The sequence below is a fragment of the Thermobia domestica genome, chromosome 11 (genome assembly GCF_964235325.1).
Source record: "Thermobia domestica chromosome 11, izTheDome1.hap1.1, whole genome shotgun sequence".
NCBI lineage: Eukaryota > Metazoa > Arthropoda > Insecta > Zygentoma > Lepismatidae > Thermobia > Thermobia domestica.
In genome coordinates this window covers 75,601,741-75,619,578 of record NC_137464.1, presented here as the reverse complement: position 1 = coordinate 75,619,578, position 17,838 = coordinate 75,601,741, and the positions used below count along the sequence as shown (strand labels likewise).

The following is a 17,838-nucleotide window of genomic DNA, read 5'->3' as shown; positions in this document are numbered from 1 at the left end:
TTCTGACACCTAAGAAATTACACTATATAATATTGCAAATTAGCAAGTGGATTTATTTACATTGCAATTTGTGGTAATAGAAAAATTATCGTAAAGAAGACATTCCTGTAAAAGGAAAGTTTTATTTCTTCATCCATTGCACGTAGAGGCTTCCTGTACTTCGCCCCCTTCCAATGTCGTTATCAAAAATTCAGGATGATATATCGATGTCGATACATTTGCGATATTGAATGTTGATATATGTCAATATCGATATTGACGATATCGATATATCGACATATCGCACAGGCCTAGATCCGAGAAATGATGCTTGAAATATACTGGAATCAACAATCAAAATCTAAATATGTTCTTCCATTTCTGTAACCAATGTTGAGGGGGAAGGGTGTGAACTTGAATAAAGATTTTAAAACAAAAAGTTATTAAAATAAAAGTATTTATACCTCCGACTTAATAGAAAACAATTACCTTTTACTTCTGTTTCTGATTGTTGACACAAATCAGCGGCAGTACACATACTTTACATAGTATAGCAATATACTCTATAATTTTTCACAACCAAGCAAGCCGGAAGATGAATTTCCTGTGATATTAAAGTGGAATGTTCTACAAAATAATCATAATTAATTGGCCATATTTCAATCAGTGCTTTTTCAACGGACTGAGAGCTACAAGACTAATAGAACTAGAAATTAGAGATTCCGTTCACTTTTTCTCTCAGACTAAAATACTTCTGCATTTTGCTAAGGTTGTTATATCTTTTAAATATAAGTATCCTATCCCGGGCTAATACTGGCTGGAATCCTGCGTTTTAGAGATGAGTATAGGCAAGTTGGAACGAGTTTTATTTGAAACTTGACTCGACTCGAAAATTTTTCTCCAACTGTAGTTGAGCCTATTGAAAACGAAGCAAATTCTGAATGTAGTTTTAAGTATTCTGGCAAGAAGATATAAGGGTTTGAGGCACAAGAATACAAAGGATCATAGGGACTTTAATGCCCACTGCACTGCAATTATATCAATAAAAATAAAAATAAAATAATAATAATAATAATAATAATAATAAGAAGAAGAAGAAGAAGAAGAAGAAGAAGAAGAAGAAGAAAATGGAAAAGGTTTTTCTCGTCTTTCAGTTTTTATATCTTCGTTACTGTCTCTCAAATATTCTCCTTTCTTCTTTTCTGGTATAACACCGCGTATAAATATGGAAGATGGGCTGTTTATTCTGTGAATACTAAAAAGTAAAGTATTTTTTTACTGGTTGAATACTGACCTCGGTTGTCGAGAAGTCTAGGAGGCAAAGATATCATTCACGAGGTTCCCGGTTTGAGTTTCGAAATAGCATGTATTCCTGCTTGTGCCAAAATTGGTTAAAAATCGAACACTTTGGGGCAAAATCCCGTTAAGTCAAAAAAGTTAAAGTGTAAAGAAGATAGCTCAACAAGGATTCGTCTTCTTCCGATTTTCTTAAAACTTGGCACCTATATAGTATACTAGATCAAAAATAAATCGACACGTACTTTTATGTTTCTTTCGGAAGATAGGTTAAGGAGGGCAAAGGACCCCTTTTCATAAAAGGATCCCCTAAAAGGGCCACTTTATAGAAACGAAACTCTGCCGATGCAAAGATGACTTCAAAGTAGAAAATATTGGTTTTGTCGTTTTCTGTTAAAAGTGTTGCAGGGGCAATGCCCCTTCGAAATGACAAAGGACCCCGCGCAATCCTTACGGAAATTAGATTTAGGTGGAATTGCTTGAAACCATGATATATTGTTCCTGGGAAAAAAATCTAAATGGGTACAACGCAAATCACTGACCGTTTGGCCACTACAGGGCCACTTTTTTAAAACAGCCGAAAGATAACGACATTCTCGATTTCTGTAAAAATGACTGAAACCGTGATATGTTTTAGGTATTACGACCCTGAGAAAAAGTCTTAATGGGCATACCACCAATCACTGATCATTTGGCCACTACGAGGCCACTGTTTTGAAAGCAGCCGAAGATAGTGATATTCTGGATTTCGATGAAACTGACTGAAACTCTGATATGTTGTGGATGTTCTGATCCTGAGAAAAAGTCTCAATAAGCACAACCATCAATCACGAGTATTTGACACTGCAGGCCTACATTTTTGAAAACAGCCAAGGACAGTGATATTCTGGATTTCGATGGAATTGCTTGAAACCGTGATATGTTGTAACTATTGTGATCCTGAGAAAAATCACAATTTGCATAACCATCGATCACTGACTGTTTGCCCAATACAGGACCATATTTTAAAAAGACCTGAAGGTAACGGTATTCTGGATTTCGGTGGAATTGCTTGAAACCGTGATATGTTGTAGATATTGTGATCCTGAGAAAAAGTATCAAGAGGCATTGACCGTTTGGCCACTATATGACCAACTTTTTAAACGAGTAGAAGGTAACATTATTCTGGATTTCGGTGTAATTGCTTGAAACTGTGATATGTTGTAGAAACAAATTGATCCTGAAAAAAAGTCTCAATGGACACAACCACCAATCAGTGACCATTTGGCAACAACTGAGCCACATTTTTAAAACAGCAGAATTTTTTAGAATTGTATGAAACCCTGAAAAGTCCTATCCCACAATTCGTAAAAGGGATGGGGAGAGTAGCGGCCAACATAATTTAAGCACAGAAAACATTCAGATGTTCATCTTGCGGTACAAATGAAAACAATTAAAAGCCCTAGACAATTTTTCTCTGGATCACGACATCTACAACATATCACACTTTCGTTCATTCACATCGCAATCAAAAATGTCATTATATCCGGCTGTTTTAAAAAGTCTGGACCTGTAGTAGCCAAACGGTCATAATTTGATGGTTGTGTCCATTAAGACTCTCGCATGATAAGATCTTCAACATATCTCAGTTTTACTCAATCTTACTGAAATCGAGAACATCGTTATACTCGGCTGCTTTTCGAATTCCACCGAAATCCGGAATCTTACCATTTGTTTCCAAAAATGCGACTCTGTAGTGACCAAACGGTCAGTGATTAATGGTTGTGTCTACTGACTAGGGATGTACTTGAACCTGAACCTACAAAGTGAAAGTGATGTATAAGTTGGTTCAAGGTCAGATCAAAACCAGTTACAAAAATTGGGTAGGTCTCAAGCATTCCGCTTCAGGGTAGCACGTTACTTATTTTATATTAAAATCTTTAAGCGTGTCCATAAAGTCCGTTGAAACCCCGAAAAATCTGAAACGGTGAGACAGATTGAAAACAGTAAAAAATGTCTTTCATCATTTGAAAAGTAGAACGTATTGAAGTAAAATAAATTGTCACAGGATCCCCGGCAGGGTCCCAGACGGACTCCAACTCAAAATTTTTAAATGGAAAGGAGTGTCAACTTGCATATCGTGTGTAAGTTGGTGTTAAATAAAAGAAGATAGATTAAGTCGCGATTCTCTACGATAAGTCTGTGCAAAATAGCGGTGGATCAAAATATCAACACAATCTTGATTGCAAAGTCTATGACCACTCATGAATCTGAAACTGTGGGATAGATGTAGAAACAAAAACAGGGATATGTCATTATTTCAAAAGTATAATGATTGAAAGTAAACAATGTTCCATGGTCTCTCGCAAAGTACCAGACGGGGTCCAACTCAAAATGCTGAAATGGGAAAGGAGTTGAAGTTGAGTATCATATGAAAGCTTACGTTAAGAAGAGGAAACAAGTCTCGACTCTTGATGATAAGCCTGTGCAAAATGGCGGTGGGTCAAAATGTCAACACAAGTGTCATTGAAAAGTCTATGGCTACTCTTATTAATCTGAAACGGTGAGACAGGAGTAAAAAACTAGAATGTATCAAAGAAAAAAGAAATCTCCCAGTTTCAACCGCAGTATCCCAGACGGGTCCAACTCAAAAGTTTCAAATGCCAAGAGGAGTAAATAAGCACATCATGTGAAAGTTCGTGTTAAATGATATAGAATTGAACATTGGACAAGTCTCGACTGTCCATAAGCATTGCAGAATGGCAGCTGGTTATGTCGTTTGATACATTCTAGTTTGCTGTTTTGCTTTCACACCTGTCTCACCGTTTCAGATTAATAGGAGTGGCCATAGGCTTTTTCATCAAGAGTCGAGACTTGTTTCCTCTTCTTTCACTTAACATAAGCTTTCATACGATATTCAACTTGAACCACTTTCCATTTCAACATTTTGATTTGCACCCCGTCTGGGACCCTGCGAGGAACCATGGAACATTTTTTTAACTTTAAATCATTATACTTTTGAAATAATGACATATCCGTGTTTTTATTTCTACACCTATCCCACAGTTTCAGGTTCATACGAGAAGCCATAGATTTTGCAATGAAGATTGTGGTGATATTTTGACCCACCACTATTTTGCACAGGCTTATCGTAGAGAGTAGAGACTTATCTTCTTTTATTTAACACCAACTTTCACATGATATGCAAGTTAACACTAATTTCCATTTAAAAATTTTGAGTTGGAGCCTGTCTGGGACCCTGCGGGGGAGCCTGGGACAATTTATTTTACTTTCATATGTTGTACTTTTGAAATGATGAAAACCATGTTTCTCTGTTTTCATATCTGTCTCAGCGTTTCTGATTTTTCGGGGTCGCAGCGGACTTTATGGACACGCTTTAAGGTTTTAATAAAAATGAGTAAGGTGCTGTTCTCAAGCGGAATGCTTGAGACCTCCCCAATTTTGATAACCGGTTTTGATCTTACCTTCACCCAAGCTTTCAGGAAATATATATATTTACCCTCACTTTGTGGGTTCAGGTCCAAGTACATCCCGGGCGAGACTTTTTTCAGGATCACAATCTACAACATATCGGAATTTCAGTCATTTTATTCGAAATCCAGAATATCACTATTTTCGACTGCTTTCAAAAAGGTGGCCCTGTAGTGACCAAACGATCAGTAATTGTTGTTATGCACAGTAAACCTTTTTCTCAGGATTACAATATCTACAACACATCACGGTTTTAGTCATTTTTACAGAAATCCAGAAGGTCGTTATCTTAGGCTATTTTCAAAAAAGTAGCCCTGTAGTGGCCAAAGGTTCAGTGATTTGTGGTTGTGCCCATTGAGACTTTTCTTAGAAACGCAATATCTATAACATATCACAATTTCAGTCATTTTCATCGAAATCCAGAATATCACTTTCTTCGGTTGCTTTTAAAAAGTGGCCCTATTGTGGCCAAACGATCAGCGATTGGTGGTTTTGTCCATTACGACTTTTACTCAGTATCACAATATCTACAACATATCACGGTTTTATTTATTTTTACAAAAATCCAGAATGTAGTTATCTTCGGCTGTTTTCAAAAAAGTGGCCCTGTAGCGGCCAAACGGCCAGTGATTTGTGGTTTTGTCCATTGAGACTTTTTCTTAGGAACACAATATCTACAACATATCACAGTTTCAGACATTTTAATCGAAATCCAGAATATCGCTATCTTTGGCTGTTTTTTTTTAAAAGTGACCCTGTAGTGGCCAAAGGGTCAGTGATTTGTGATTGTGCCCATTGAGATTTTTTCTTAGGAACACAATATCTACAACATCACAGTTTCAGCCATATTCATCTAAATACAGAATATATCACTATCTTCGACTGCTTTCAAAAAAGTGGCCCTGTAGAGGCCAAACGATCAGCGATTGGTGGTTTTGTCCATTAAGACTTTTTCTCAGAATCACAATATCTACAACATATCACAGTTTAAGTCATTTTTATAGAAATCTAGAATGTCGTTATCTTCGGTTGTTTTTATTTTTTTTAAAGTGGAACTGTAGTGGCCGAACGGTAAGTGATTTGTGGTTGTACCCATTGAGATCTTTTCCCAGGAACACTATACGGTATCTATAACATATCACGGTTTCAAGCAATTCCACTGAAATCCAATTTCCGTAAGGATTGCGCGGGGTCATTTGTCTTTTCGAAGGGGGCATTGCCCATGCAACACTTTATTCGCAAAAACGACCAAACCCGTGTTTCCACAGCCAGGCACATGATCTGTCTTCCTCCAGAGTTGAGAATAAAGGGAAGGAGGATTTTTACTTGTTTCCTCTTATATTTCTTTTGTTATCGGCGAAAATTCTGCGAAATGTGGTTTGACAAATTAAAAAAAGAGAGAGAGGTTTCTCTTTCGGTAAAGAAACGAAAAGATAGACATGAGAAAATTAAATCTAGATGCAAGCTTTACACAGTTGAAGAATTATTTATTTTAAATTAAAATTTCAGTAAACGCAAAATTTTAAGACAGTTTTATGTAAAAAAATGTAGAACCATAGAAATATGTAATATTGGTCAAAATATGTAAAAAATATGTAATATGAAACTTGAGTTGAAGCACCCTATATGTGTGAATCACAAACATTTAAGGATTTGATGAACCTACATATGAAGGGGAAAATATGTAGTTACATAGAAATCCGGACATTGCTAATTACTTTCCCAGAGTCCAACCTTGCGTTAACCTTGCGCGAAATAGTTCCTTCTGCTTGCCAAAGAGTTACATGCTTATAACCGCTCATAAATAAAAATAAACACAACTTCTGCTCTCCTTACACATTATCAAGGACACAAACAAGAAATTATCCATTTCTTACCTGTAAATTTTCAAAATTTTGCTTGAAACGGACAACCAACTTTGGAACTTAACCCGTAGAAATTACTTTTACAGTAGTGGTTGTTGCTATTTGTTAAATAATTATCTACCATTAATATGAATAGTGAGAAATATATTCTCTTTATTGTATCTTTTACCGTTTACATATTTTTTAAATTTTTTGGGTAGGCCCGTGCCTACCAGGCCTACCCGTTAAAGCCGCTACTGTTCCTACATCGTTGCATGTACGACGTTTACCAGTTTGGATAAACAAAAGAATCTTAGCCTATCACGTTTAAGATTTAAGCTACGTCTACAGTCATTTCTTACATACTACGAGTATGGAAAATGTCCAATTTTCCGACCACACATGGTATTTTTTAATTTTTATCTTCCTTTTTAACGCTAGAAGTATCAAAATTCCATCTATAGACCTAGTAGAAGCATCAAAGGAAGCAATTTGACTCCTCTATAATAAAATGGCAAATTTAGGCTTCTTACCACCAAGTGTTTTTATTTATTTATTTATATCTACTTTTTAGGTTTTCGTATGACGGTAAGATTTACAAATTTTTCATACGTTCGTGAACTTGCTCCCCCCACTTTGAGCACTAATGATAAAATTAGTGTCAATCGTTAGTGCATTGTTAGTGCTTCTTAGTGCACCAACCCCTAATGTTAGTGCTTAATTCGTGTAGGAGCTACAAGCAAAAAACCTTTGGGGGGCCAAGTTCACGCTGCCCCCCCACTTCAAGCACTAACGAAATAACTAGTGTCATTCGTTAGTGCATCGTTAGTGCTTCCTAGTGCACCAACCCGTGACGTTAGTGCTTCATTAGTGTAGGCTCTAGAGCCAAAACAGTGGTACACGCTGGCCCCCCCACTTCAAGCAATAAGGAAAAGAATAGTACCGTTCGTTAGTGCATCGTTAGTGCTTCCAGAAAATACTAAAAGTTTCGTTAGTGGTTCACTATCAGTGTAGATATAGCCAATTATAAGTCACGAAACTCCCATAAGAAATGCATGGGGAATTTTTCATTCCGTCAAATTACCGCCAAATTCAAAAGCACTATTGACCTTTTCTAGTGCAATCGTTAGTGCATCGTTAGTGTTTCTTACTGCAAAAACCGCTAACGTTAGTGCTTCATTAGTGTAAGAGTTATAAATAAAAACACTTGGAGGGACCAAGTTCACACTGCCCCCCACTTCAAGCATTAATGATAAAATTAGTACCATTCGTTAGTGCATCGTTAGTGCTTCTAGAAAACACTTATAGCTTTGTTAGTGCTTCAATATTAGTGTGGTTATGGATAATTACATGTCACGAAACGCCCATAAAAATGCATGGGGAATTTTTCATTGCGTCGAATTATTGCCGAATACAGAAGCACTAATGATCTATTTTAGTGCTGTCCTTAGTGCATCGTTAGTGCTTCTTAGTGCACCAACCCTAACGTTGGTGCTTCATTAGTACAGGAACTACAAGTAAAAAACATTTTGGGCCTAGCGTGAACTTGCCCTCCCACTTTGAGCACTAACGAAATGATTAGTACCATCCGTTAGTGTATCGTTAGTGCTTCCAGAAAATACTAATAGTTTCGTTAGTGCTACAATATTAGTGTAGATATAGCCAATTGTAAGTCACAAAACTCCCATAAAAATGCATGCGGAATGTTTCATTGCGTTAAATTAGTCAAATACAAAAGACTAATGACTTGTTGTAGTGCAATTGTTAGTGTATCGTTAGTGCTTCTTAGTGCACCAATCCTAACGTTAGTGCTTCATTAGTGTAGGAACTACAAGTGAAAAACCTTTGGGCCTAGCGTGAACTTGGTCCCCCCACTTTGAGCACTAACGAGAAGATTAGTGCCATTCGTTAGTATATCGTTAGTGCTTCCAGAAAATACTAATAGTTTCGTTATTGCTTCATTATTAGTGTTGATATAGCCAATTGTAAGTCACGAAACTCCCATAAGAAATGCATACGGAACTTTTCATTGTGTTAAATTACCGCCAAATTCAAAAGCACTAATGACTTGTTGTAGTGCAATCGTTAGTGCTTCTTAGTGCACCAACCCTAACGTTAGTGCTTCATTAATGTAGGAACTACAAGTGAAAACCCTTTGGGCCTAGCGTGATCTTGGCCCCCTCACTTTGAGCACTAACGAAAAGATTAGTGCCATTCGTTAGAGTATCGTTAGTGTTTGTGAAAAATACTAATAGTTTCGTTAGTGCTTCATTATTAGTGTAGATATAGCCAATTGTAAGTCACGAAACTCCCATAAGAAATGCATGCGGAATTTTTCATTGCTTTAAATTACCGCCAAATTCAGAAGCACTAATGATATCTTTTAGTGCAATCGTTACTGCATCATTAGTGCTTTTTAGTGCACCAACCTTAACGTTAGTGCTTGATTAGTGTATGAACTACAAGTAAAAAAACCCTTTGAGCCTAGCGTGAACTTGCCTCCCCCCACTTTGAGCACTAACGAAAAGATTATTACTATTCGATAGTACATCGTTAGTGCTTCTAGAAAATACTAGTAGTTTCGTTAGTGTTTCACTATTAGTGTAGATATAGCCAATTGTAAGTCACGAAACTCCCGTAAGAAATGCATGGGGAATTTTTCATTGCGTTAAATTACCGCCAAATTCAAAAGCACTAACGATTTGTTGTAGTGTAATCGTTAGTGTATCGTTAGTGCTTCTTAGTGCGCCAACCCTAAAGTTAGTGCTTCATTAGTGTAGGAACTACAAGTGAAAAACCCTTTGGGCCTAGCGTGAACTTGCCCCCCACTTTGAGCACTAACGAAAAGATTATTACCATTCGATAGTGCATCGTTAGTGCTTCTAGAAAATACTAATAGTTTCGTTAGTGCTTCACTATCAGTGTTGATATCGCCAATTATAAGTCACGAAACTCCCATAAGAAATGCATGGGGTATTTTACATTGCGTTAAATTCCCGAACGTAATAGTAATCATTACATTAGTATATGGGTATTAGTGCTTTTAAATTTGGTGGAAGAATTTTACAAAATGGAAAATGCTACGTGTCTAAATTTAGCCCCGCACGCATCTCAAATACTAAAAAAACCTTTGACATGGTTAGTGCATCGTTAGTACCGGTACCCATTAATACACTAAACTCTAACGTTAATGCTTTGATTCAACTCTATACTAGTGAATATTATTTGCAGGACTAAATTGAATTTTTTCTAATTCTACAGTTATTGTCCTACAAAGGTGAGATAGACGTAAAGAGTTAGTGCATCGTTATTGCTTCCCGAAACACGAATCATTAGTGTTAGCGTTATTATAGTTTAAGAGTTTTAAGTGAATAACTCACTCTGTGCTAAATTTAATTTTAGCGAATTTTACAATAATTGTCCCACAAAGGTTAAATAAACGTGAAAGATTAGTGCATCGTTAGTGCCCCAAAAGACACTAAGCATTAATGTTACTGCTATCGTAGTTTAGGGGTTAAAAATGAGTAACGCAGGGGGTGGCTACTTTAGATCTTTAAATTTTGTACAATTTTACGCTAATTGTCTGACAAAAATGGACAAAACCAGCGTTTAGTCCTCCGCTGAATAAGCACTAATGCTAGTGTTATCATAATTTAAGTGTTATTAACGAATAACACGCACGAGCCTAAATTCAAATTTATCGAATTTTACAATCATTGTGTACAAATTTAAAAACCTGAAGTTAGCCCCGCTCGAGCTATTTGGTAAAACTCCTAAACTGTGATGGAACTGGCGTTAAGTGATTAGTGTTTCATGGAGCACTAACAGTCATTAATCTTCGGTGGTTATCTTACCTTTGTGGGACAATTAGTGTGAAGTTCGAAAATTTAAATTAAATCCTATTAGGATTATTCATGAAAGCACTAACGACAATGCTTAATGTTTTATAGCTCTAGCAATGCAGTAAGCGCTTGTGTTTGTCCCAATTTTGTGTTACAATTAGCGTAAAACTGTTTAAGTTGAAAAACCTAAAGTTAGACCGGGTTGAGTTTTCATTAATAAGTCCAAAAATATGACAGCACTAACGTTAGTACTTATTATTTTTTGAAGCGTTAAGGATGCACTATACTTTAGCGTTTGTCCTACCTTTGTGAGACAATTAGTGTTTTTCGATACTTTTAAATTCAGTCTCGTCTGAGTTATTCATTAATAATTCCCAAACTACAATTTCACTAACGTTAGATCTAAGGTAGCATTAACGTTAGAGCTTTTTGGAGTATTAACGCTGTATTAACCTTTGACGTTTATTCCACCTTTGTGAGACAATTATTGTAAATTTTGATAAATTTAAATTTAGCCCTGAGTGTGTTATTCACTTATAACTCCTAAACTATGACAGCAATCAGTGTTTAATAGAGCTCTATTAATGCACTACCCACTGGTGTTAGTCCCACTTTTGTGGCACAATTACTAAAAAATTGTGTAAAAGTTGAAAAATCTAAAGTTAGTCCCGAACGAGTTATTCATTAATAACTTCTAAAGTATGATAGTACTATCGTTAGTGTTTAATGCACTAATATGCAATTACTAAGCACTAAACATGTAAATAGCTTTACTAGCACTTGCGAATCGTGCGGGGCTAAATTTAGACACTTAGCATTTTTCATTTTGTAAACTTCCCACATATTTAAAAGCACTAATAACCACATATAGTGTAATGGTTATAGTATAGTGTAGTGTTAGTAGCTCTTATTGCAGAACTCCAAACATTAGTAAATCAACAGTATGAACCGTAGGAAATAAAACTTAGGGGAAGTTAACTATACGCTAGCCAATAAAAGCATTCACGATGAGAAGCATTAATGTTCGGTCTTGGTGCACTAGCAAGCAATAACGAAACACTAACGATGCCACTAGAAGAGACCACTACTGCATTTGAATTTCATAGATTTTGACCTAATGAAAAAATCCCCATGTTTTTCTTATGTGAATTTCGTGACTTATAATTGCCTATATCTACACTAATAGTGAAGCATTAACGAAACTATTAGTATTTTCTACAAGCACTAACGGTGCAATAGCAAATGGCAGTGATCTTTTCGTTAGTGATCAAATTGGAAGCCAAGTTCATGCTAGGCACAAAGGCTTGTTTCATGACTTACAATTGGCTATATCTACACTAATAGCGAAGCACTAACGAAACTATTAGTATTTTCTCGAAGCACTAACGATACACTAACGAATGACACTAATCTTTTCGTTAGTGCTCAAAGTGGGGGGCAAGTTCACGCTAGGCCCAAAGGGTTTTTCACTTGTAGTTCCTACACTAATGAAGCACTAACTTTAGGGTTGGTGCACTAAGAAGCACTAACGATACACTAACGATTGCACTACAACAAGTCATTAGTGCTTTTGAATTTGGCGGTAATTTAACGCAATGAAAAATTCCGCATGCATTTCTTATGGGAGTTTCGTGACTTACAATTGGCTATATCTACACTAATAGTGAAGCACTAACAAAACTAATAGGATTTTCTGGAAGCACTAACGATACAACTAATCATTTCTAACTAATCATTTCGTTAGTGCTCAAAGTGGGGGGGGGGCAAGTTCACGCTAGGCCCAAAATGTTTTTTACTTGTAGTTCCTGTACTAATGAAGCACCAACGTTAGGGTTGGTGCACTAAGAAGCACTAACGATGCACTAAGGATTGCACTAAAATAGATCATTAGTGCTTCTGTATTCGGCAGTAATTCGACGCAATGAAAAATTCCCCATGCATTTCTTATGGGAATTTTTTGACATGTTATTAGCCATAACCACACTAATATTAAAGCACTAACGAAACTATTAGGATTTTTTAGAAGCACTAACGATGCAATAACGAATGGTACTAATTTTATCATTAATGCTTGAGGTGGGGGGCAGCGTGAACTTAGCCCCCCAAATGATTTTTATTTATAACTCTTACACTAATGAAGCACTAACGTTAACGGTTTTTGCAGTAAGAAACACTAACGATGCACTAACAATTGCACTAGAAGAGGTCAATAGTGCTTTTGAATTTGGCGGTAATTTGACGGAATGAAAAATTCCCCATGCATTTTTTATGGGAGTTTCGTGACTTATAATTGGCTATATCTACACTGATAGTGAAGCACTAACGAAACTTTTAGTATTTTCTGAAAGCACTAACGATACACTAACGAACGGTACTATTCCTTTCCTTATTGCTTGAAGTGGGGGGCCAGCGTGTACCATTCTTTTGGCTCTAGAACCTACACTAATGAAGCTCTAACGTCACGGGTTGGTACACTAGGAAGCACTAACGACGCACTAACGAATGACACTAGTTATTTCGTTAGTGCTTGAAGTGGGGGGGCAGCGTGAACTTGGCTCCCCCAAAGGTTTATTGCTTGTAGCTCCTACACTAATTAAGCACTAACGTTAGGGGTTGGTGCACTAAGTAGCACTAACGATGCACTAACGATTGACACTAATTTTATCGTTAGTTCTCAAAGTGGGAGGGCCAAGTTCACGGACGTATTTTTCATTACTGACTATTATATTGTAAAATGGTAATTTCTACGTTCAGTTTTCATCTAATATAACATACAATGAAGTCAGATAACATTTCATTTCTCATTGGACATATACTAATGAAATGAAGAGCACTTGAACATGACGATTTTTTGATAAAGTATTATAAGGTTTAAACATTACATCTTAATGTTATAAGGGAAAACAGTCTTTTTCTGACACTTTGAATAAACTAAATACTTTTTGTTTGTCTTTGTATTCGATCCACAGACACACTTCTTATGGTGGAAGCATTGATCTTGTGTTTTGGTTCCGTTATATAAACAGAAGTTCGACGTTTGTTTCGCTTCAGTATTAGTTGCAGTCCAATTCCGTGTATGCTAATATATTCAGTATTAGCTATTTGAATTGGTTTCTTATTATCTTTCCGTCCTGTTGTGACTTCCTTACTTCTGCATACAATTCATTCCCAGTCGGCAAAAAAAGTCAAATACCTTACTCCAAGTTATTATCTTGTAAAAGCACAAATTTATTTATAGTTGCCAAATACATTGTTCCATTGTATGAATGGAAAATTGTGGCACGCAATTCTTAACTAAAAGTATTTTAATGCTAATGGCTTTGACTCCTAAGTTACTCTGCGAAACCATCCAAACCTCCAATTGAAATTGATATACTTGCGTCCTCCTAAACTCATTTAGCTTACACTTTTGACATTTCATTTTTCGTTTCATCAAGCATTCGTCTACTGTAAGTATGTAGGAATATCGTAAATTTCCCTAAACCGTATGGAAATCACTAGGAGACTTAGGTAACACGTTTTGATGTTTAGTTCTTCCGCGAACATACGAATTCGAATCTTGTTCAATCTAAAAGGAGTCTAATATCTTGCAGTCTCCATGCTTTTCGCTTATATTTCATCTATCACGGTTTCATCAGTACTACAACAGTTAGTAGGTTCTTCATAGCTCAAAGAAAAACTTTTTTTCTTTGATAATTCATCAATGTCTTTGCCATAATTGTTTGACTAATCTTTATTTATATCACTAAATTCATCATCAGTAATCTTCCATTATCATCTGTAGTTCAACCATAACTTTTTCCGAATGTAATGACATTTCAGTATTCATGTTTGGACTGAAAGAGTCGGCGAAAACACCACCAAACAGTTTGGTACACTGAATTTTAAGATGACGATGATATAAGAAAAGGCACAGAACTAGTTAGGAATTATCTAAAACCTAAGTTTACTCTTTTGACTTCCTCTTCACATTTTAAAGTAAATGACATAATAGAGGTTATTTGAACTTTTATAACCTCTACCTGATTAAATCATATAATATACACATGTTTGAGATTCTCAATCATAGTGCGTACCATGCAATTCACACGAATTTTATATTTTCTATATTTCTTGAGGTCTATAAGGACAGTTCTTGAGGACTACAATTTGAGAAACAACGTATTAAGGGATTAGGAAAATCAGAATTAAGGCAGAAAGATGTAATACTGAATTTCATTACCAACTCTGCTGTGGGTGGCATAACCTTCACTGATGACCTTTGATAAGCAGGGCAGCTCTTAGATTTCATAGGCCCTCAGAGTTTTTTCTAAGCCCTTCCCCAGTGGTTTTCAGAACTGTTGTCAATACAGCTTTTATGAAAATAGCCAAGAAGAAACAATTCAAAATTCACTAAATTCGAGCATTATCTATAAAATAAACTTTATTTTTGTAACCAAAGGCTAATTAGAACAGGTTATTTTAACTTAACACCATGAATAATATTTTAAAATAATTAATTGCTACAGCAAAGAATGCATCTAAACAATAATAAAGTAAATTTTATTGGTGTAAGTTGTGGTAAATGCGTAAAATAGTTTTCAATAACTTAATTACATATAATAGTACACAGAAACAAAAGTGGGATATGAAGTAAAAAAAATACATGCTTTCAGTGAATTGCATAATTTGAAGTCTCCCCAGAAAGTTACAAAAGTCTGGACACTTTTCTCTGGACGCATAATAATGTAAGTACACAAAATTATGTAAGTATACAATATTCAGTGAAAGTTTTATGTAACTTCTAAAACAAGATTGGTATTTTTAAAAATAACATTTAAATCGAGCGGCATAGCTGCAGCTTGGCGTTTAAAAACCTCTGGACTCAAAGTGTTAATCAGCAAGAAATTGTCTAAATTTAACTATGCAGATAGTTTAAGGAATGCCATCCCAATAACAGTAATACTACATTTAGAAAAAGAATTTATGAACAAAACTAAGTGAAATTTCTGAACTCGGCTCAGGGTTAATATTACCTTACCTGAGGAATCATACTTTTAAATGATTCCATAATAGCTGATGATTTTGCCTCTTGAAAATAGGAAAAGCAACCAGAAATAATCACCACTCCTAATAGTACTGCTCCCAAGTACAGCTAAAAGAAACCAAGATTTTAAGGAACATATAAATTATTTAACCACATTTCACTCCTTAATAAATAACATGTAGAAATATTTCGATTATTTTTCTTATTGAGTATTGTTTTAAATACGTAGGCTATACGTACTCCAACAGACGTTAAGTATGACTATATAAAAGACAGTGTGGTGGTGAATTGGGCTATTTTAAGAACATTATTTATTTGGGTGTAACTAGTTAAAACACAAATTAGACATGAAAGCATTTACTTGTTTGTGAATTTAAGTCACCAAACTAAAAACAGTGTCTCACAAAATAAAGAAAGCAGTGTTGCACCAAAAAAGAAAATTATCACTTTTTTTTAAAATAGTGTTTCTTTTATATGTATTTATATACGTCAATTTTAGAACTGAAACGTAGCATTCAGGAAGAAGTTGCAAGAATTCTCCTACCTATGCTTCAAAGAGTAATGAATGACCTTAGCAAGATATTTACTAGGTGTGTTCAGCGGAATGTCATCATCTGCAAGATATCATTTTCGGACAGTAACTTTTTTTAGTTCAATACTGTTGTCGGTTTGGTGATTTAAGTTCACAAATAAGTACCGTACGAGGCGTGTTTATGAAGCAACCACCGTTTTCGAACAATAATAATAATAATAATTAATAAATATACTTTTCGTAACAATTTTGTTGTTACATGAAAGCTTATTTCTTAACCTACTTTTCTACATAGTTTCCAGTAATTATAAGGTATTTATTGTATCCTACTCCAAGCTATTGAATACCATCCTCATAGAAACCACTGATTGCCTGATTTAGAAACCACTCCAACATGGCGGTTTTGACCTCATCATCGTCGTCGTGGTGCTGACCACCCAGATGCTTCTTCAAATGCAGAAACATGTGGTAGTCACTGGGGGGTACGTCGGGACTATACGGAAGGTGATCAAGTTGTTGCCAGTCAAATGATGCGATGAGATTTTGAGTTTGTCTTGTGTGACAGGCATTTTCATGAAGTAAAACGATCCCCATACTCAGCAAGCATGCCTCTTTTGGACTCCATGGCTCAGTTTTTGTAAGGTTTCACAATACATCATAGAATTTATTGTGTCACCACGAGGCAAAACATTAACAAGCAACACTCCCTACCTGTTGCAAAACACAGTGCACATGATTTTCAAGGCTGAAATTGTTTGCTTGAACTTCATTTTCGTGAATGATGTTGAATACCGCCATTCCACAGATTTTGCTTCGATTTCGGTTTAACATAAGCTAGCCATATTTCGTCGCTTGTGACAATTTTACTTAAAATATCATCACCTTTCTCACTGTGTCGCTCAAAGAAAGTCAACGTACTGTCTAAACGTTTGGTTTTGTGTACCTCAATTACCATTTTCTGTACCCATTGTGAGCTCAACTTTCGACAATTTAGGCGTTGAGTCACAATTTCATAGAGAACACTTCTTATAAGTTAAGAAAACTTATCAGATAACGACGAAATTGTAAAGCGTCTGTTCTTTTTCACTTTTTCGCCAACTTTCTGCACTAAGTCTTTAGTAATGACAAAAGGTCACTCACTTCGTTTCTCATCATGAACATTCGTGTGACCATTTTTTAAAAATTCTAACCCATTTCCTTACCATTCCATTGCTCCTAATGTTTTCTCCATACATTTTACTAATTTCACAATGAATTTAAGTCGTTTTCACGCCTTTAGCTCTAAGCAAACGAATGACAGCGAGTATTTCACAGTCAACAACTACTCTCGTATTCTCAATCAACAGAGGCACTGTAACTACTCACAAACAAACGTAAACATTGTCGAATATTTCTGTAGGGTCGTCTGTGTCTTGCCAACGGATGAAGGTACGTACATAGCCCCCCATGCTCTGCAGCAGCCGAATTTCAAAATGGCGCTTACTTGAAAAGTACACCACGTAAATGCTTTCATGTCTAATACATAGTCCAGTAAGTACTTGTTCTTTGTATTATTTTTTCTATTGTATCATACTACATATAGGCAATAGCAATTGAAATGCAAAACAGAGCTCAACAAGCTTAGTAGCAAAGCGTGCAACATAAAAAAAATGATAGTATAGATTAAAAAATGATAAAATTTTAGCATCCAAACATTCCAGTTAATGACCTTTATCAACGTTAATCAAGATTCCTTAAGCAGCATAGGCTATGATATAGGATTAGTAATGAGAAATTGTGAGTCATGAATCTATTAAAATCTAGGCGTAAGAATGTCCCTTTGGTGACCTGGATTACTGTGAAAAGTTT

At 35.7% G+C, this 17,838-nt stretch overlaps 1 protein-coding gene across 1 annotated transcript in view; it reads right to left on the bottom strand.

Annotated features, from left to right (window-relative positions):
• LOC145664181 (sodium/potassium-transporting ATPase subunit alpha-B-like) overlaps positions 1 to 17,838 on the bottom strand; it is a 465,697-nt gene that overhangs the window by 217,301 nt on the left and 230,558 nt on the right. The window contains exon 5 of the mRNA XM_081730619.1: positions 15,453 to 15,566. Coding sequence (XP_081586745.1) covers positions 15,453 to 15,566 — 114 coding nt within the window. The remainder of the gene's footprint in view (positions 1 to 15,452; positions 15,567 to 17,838) is intronic.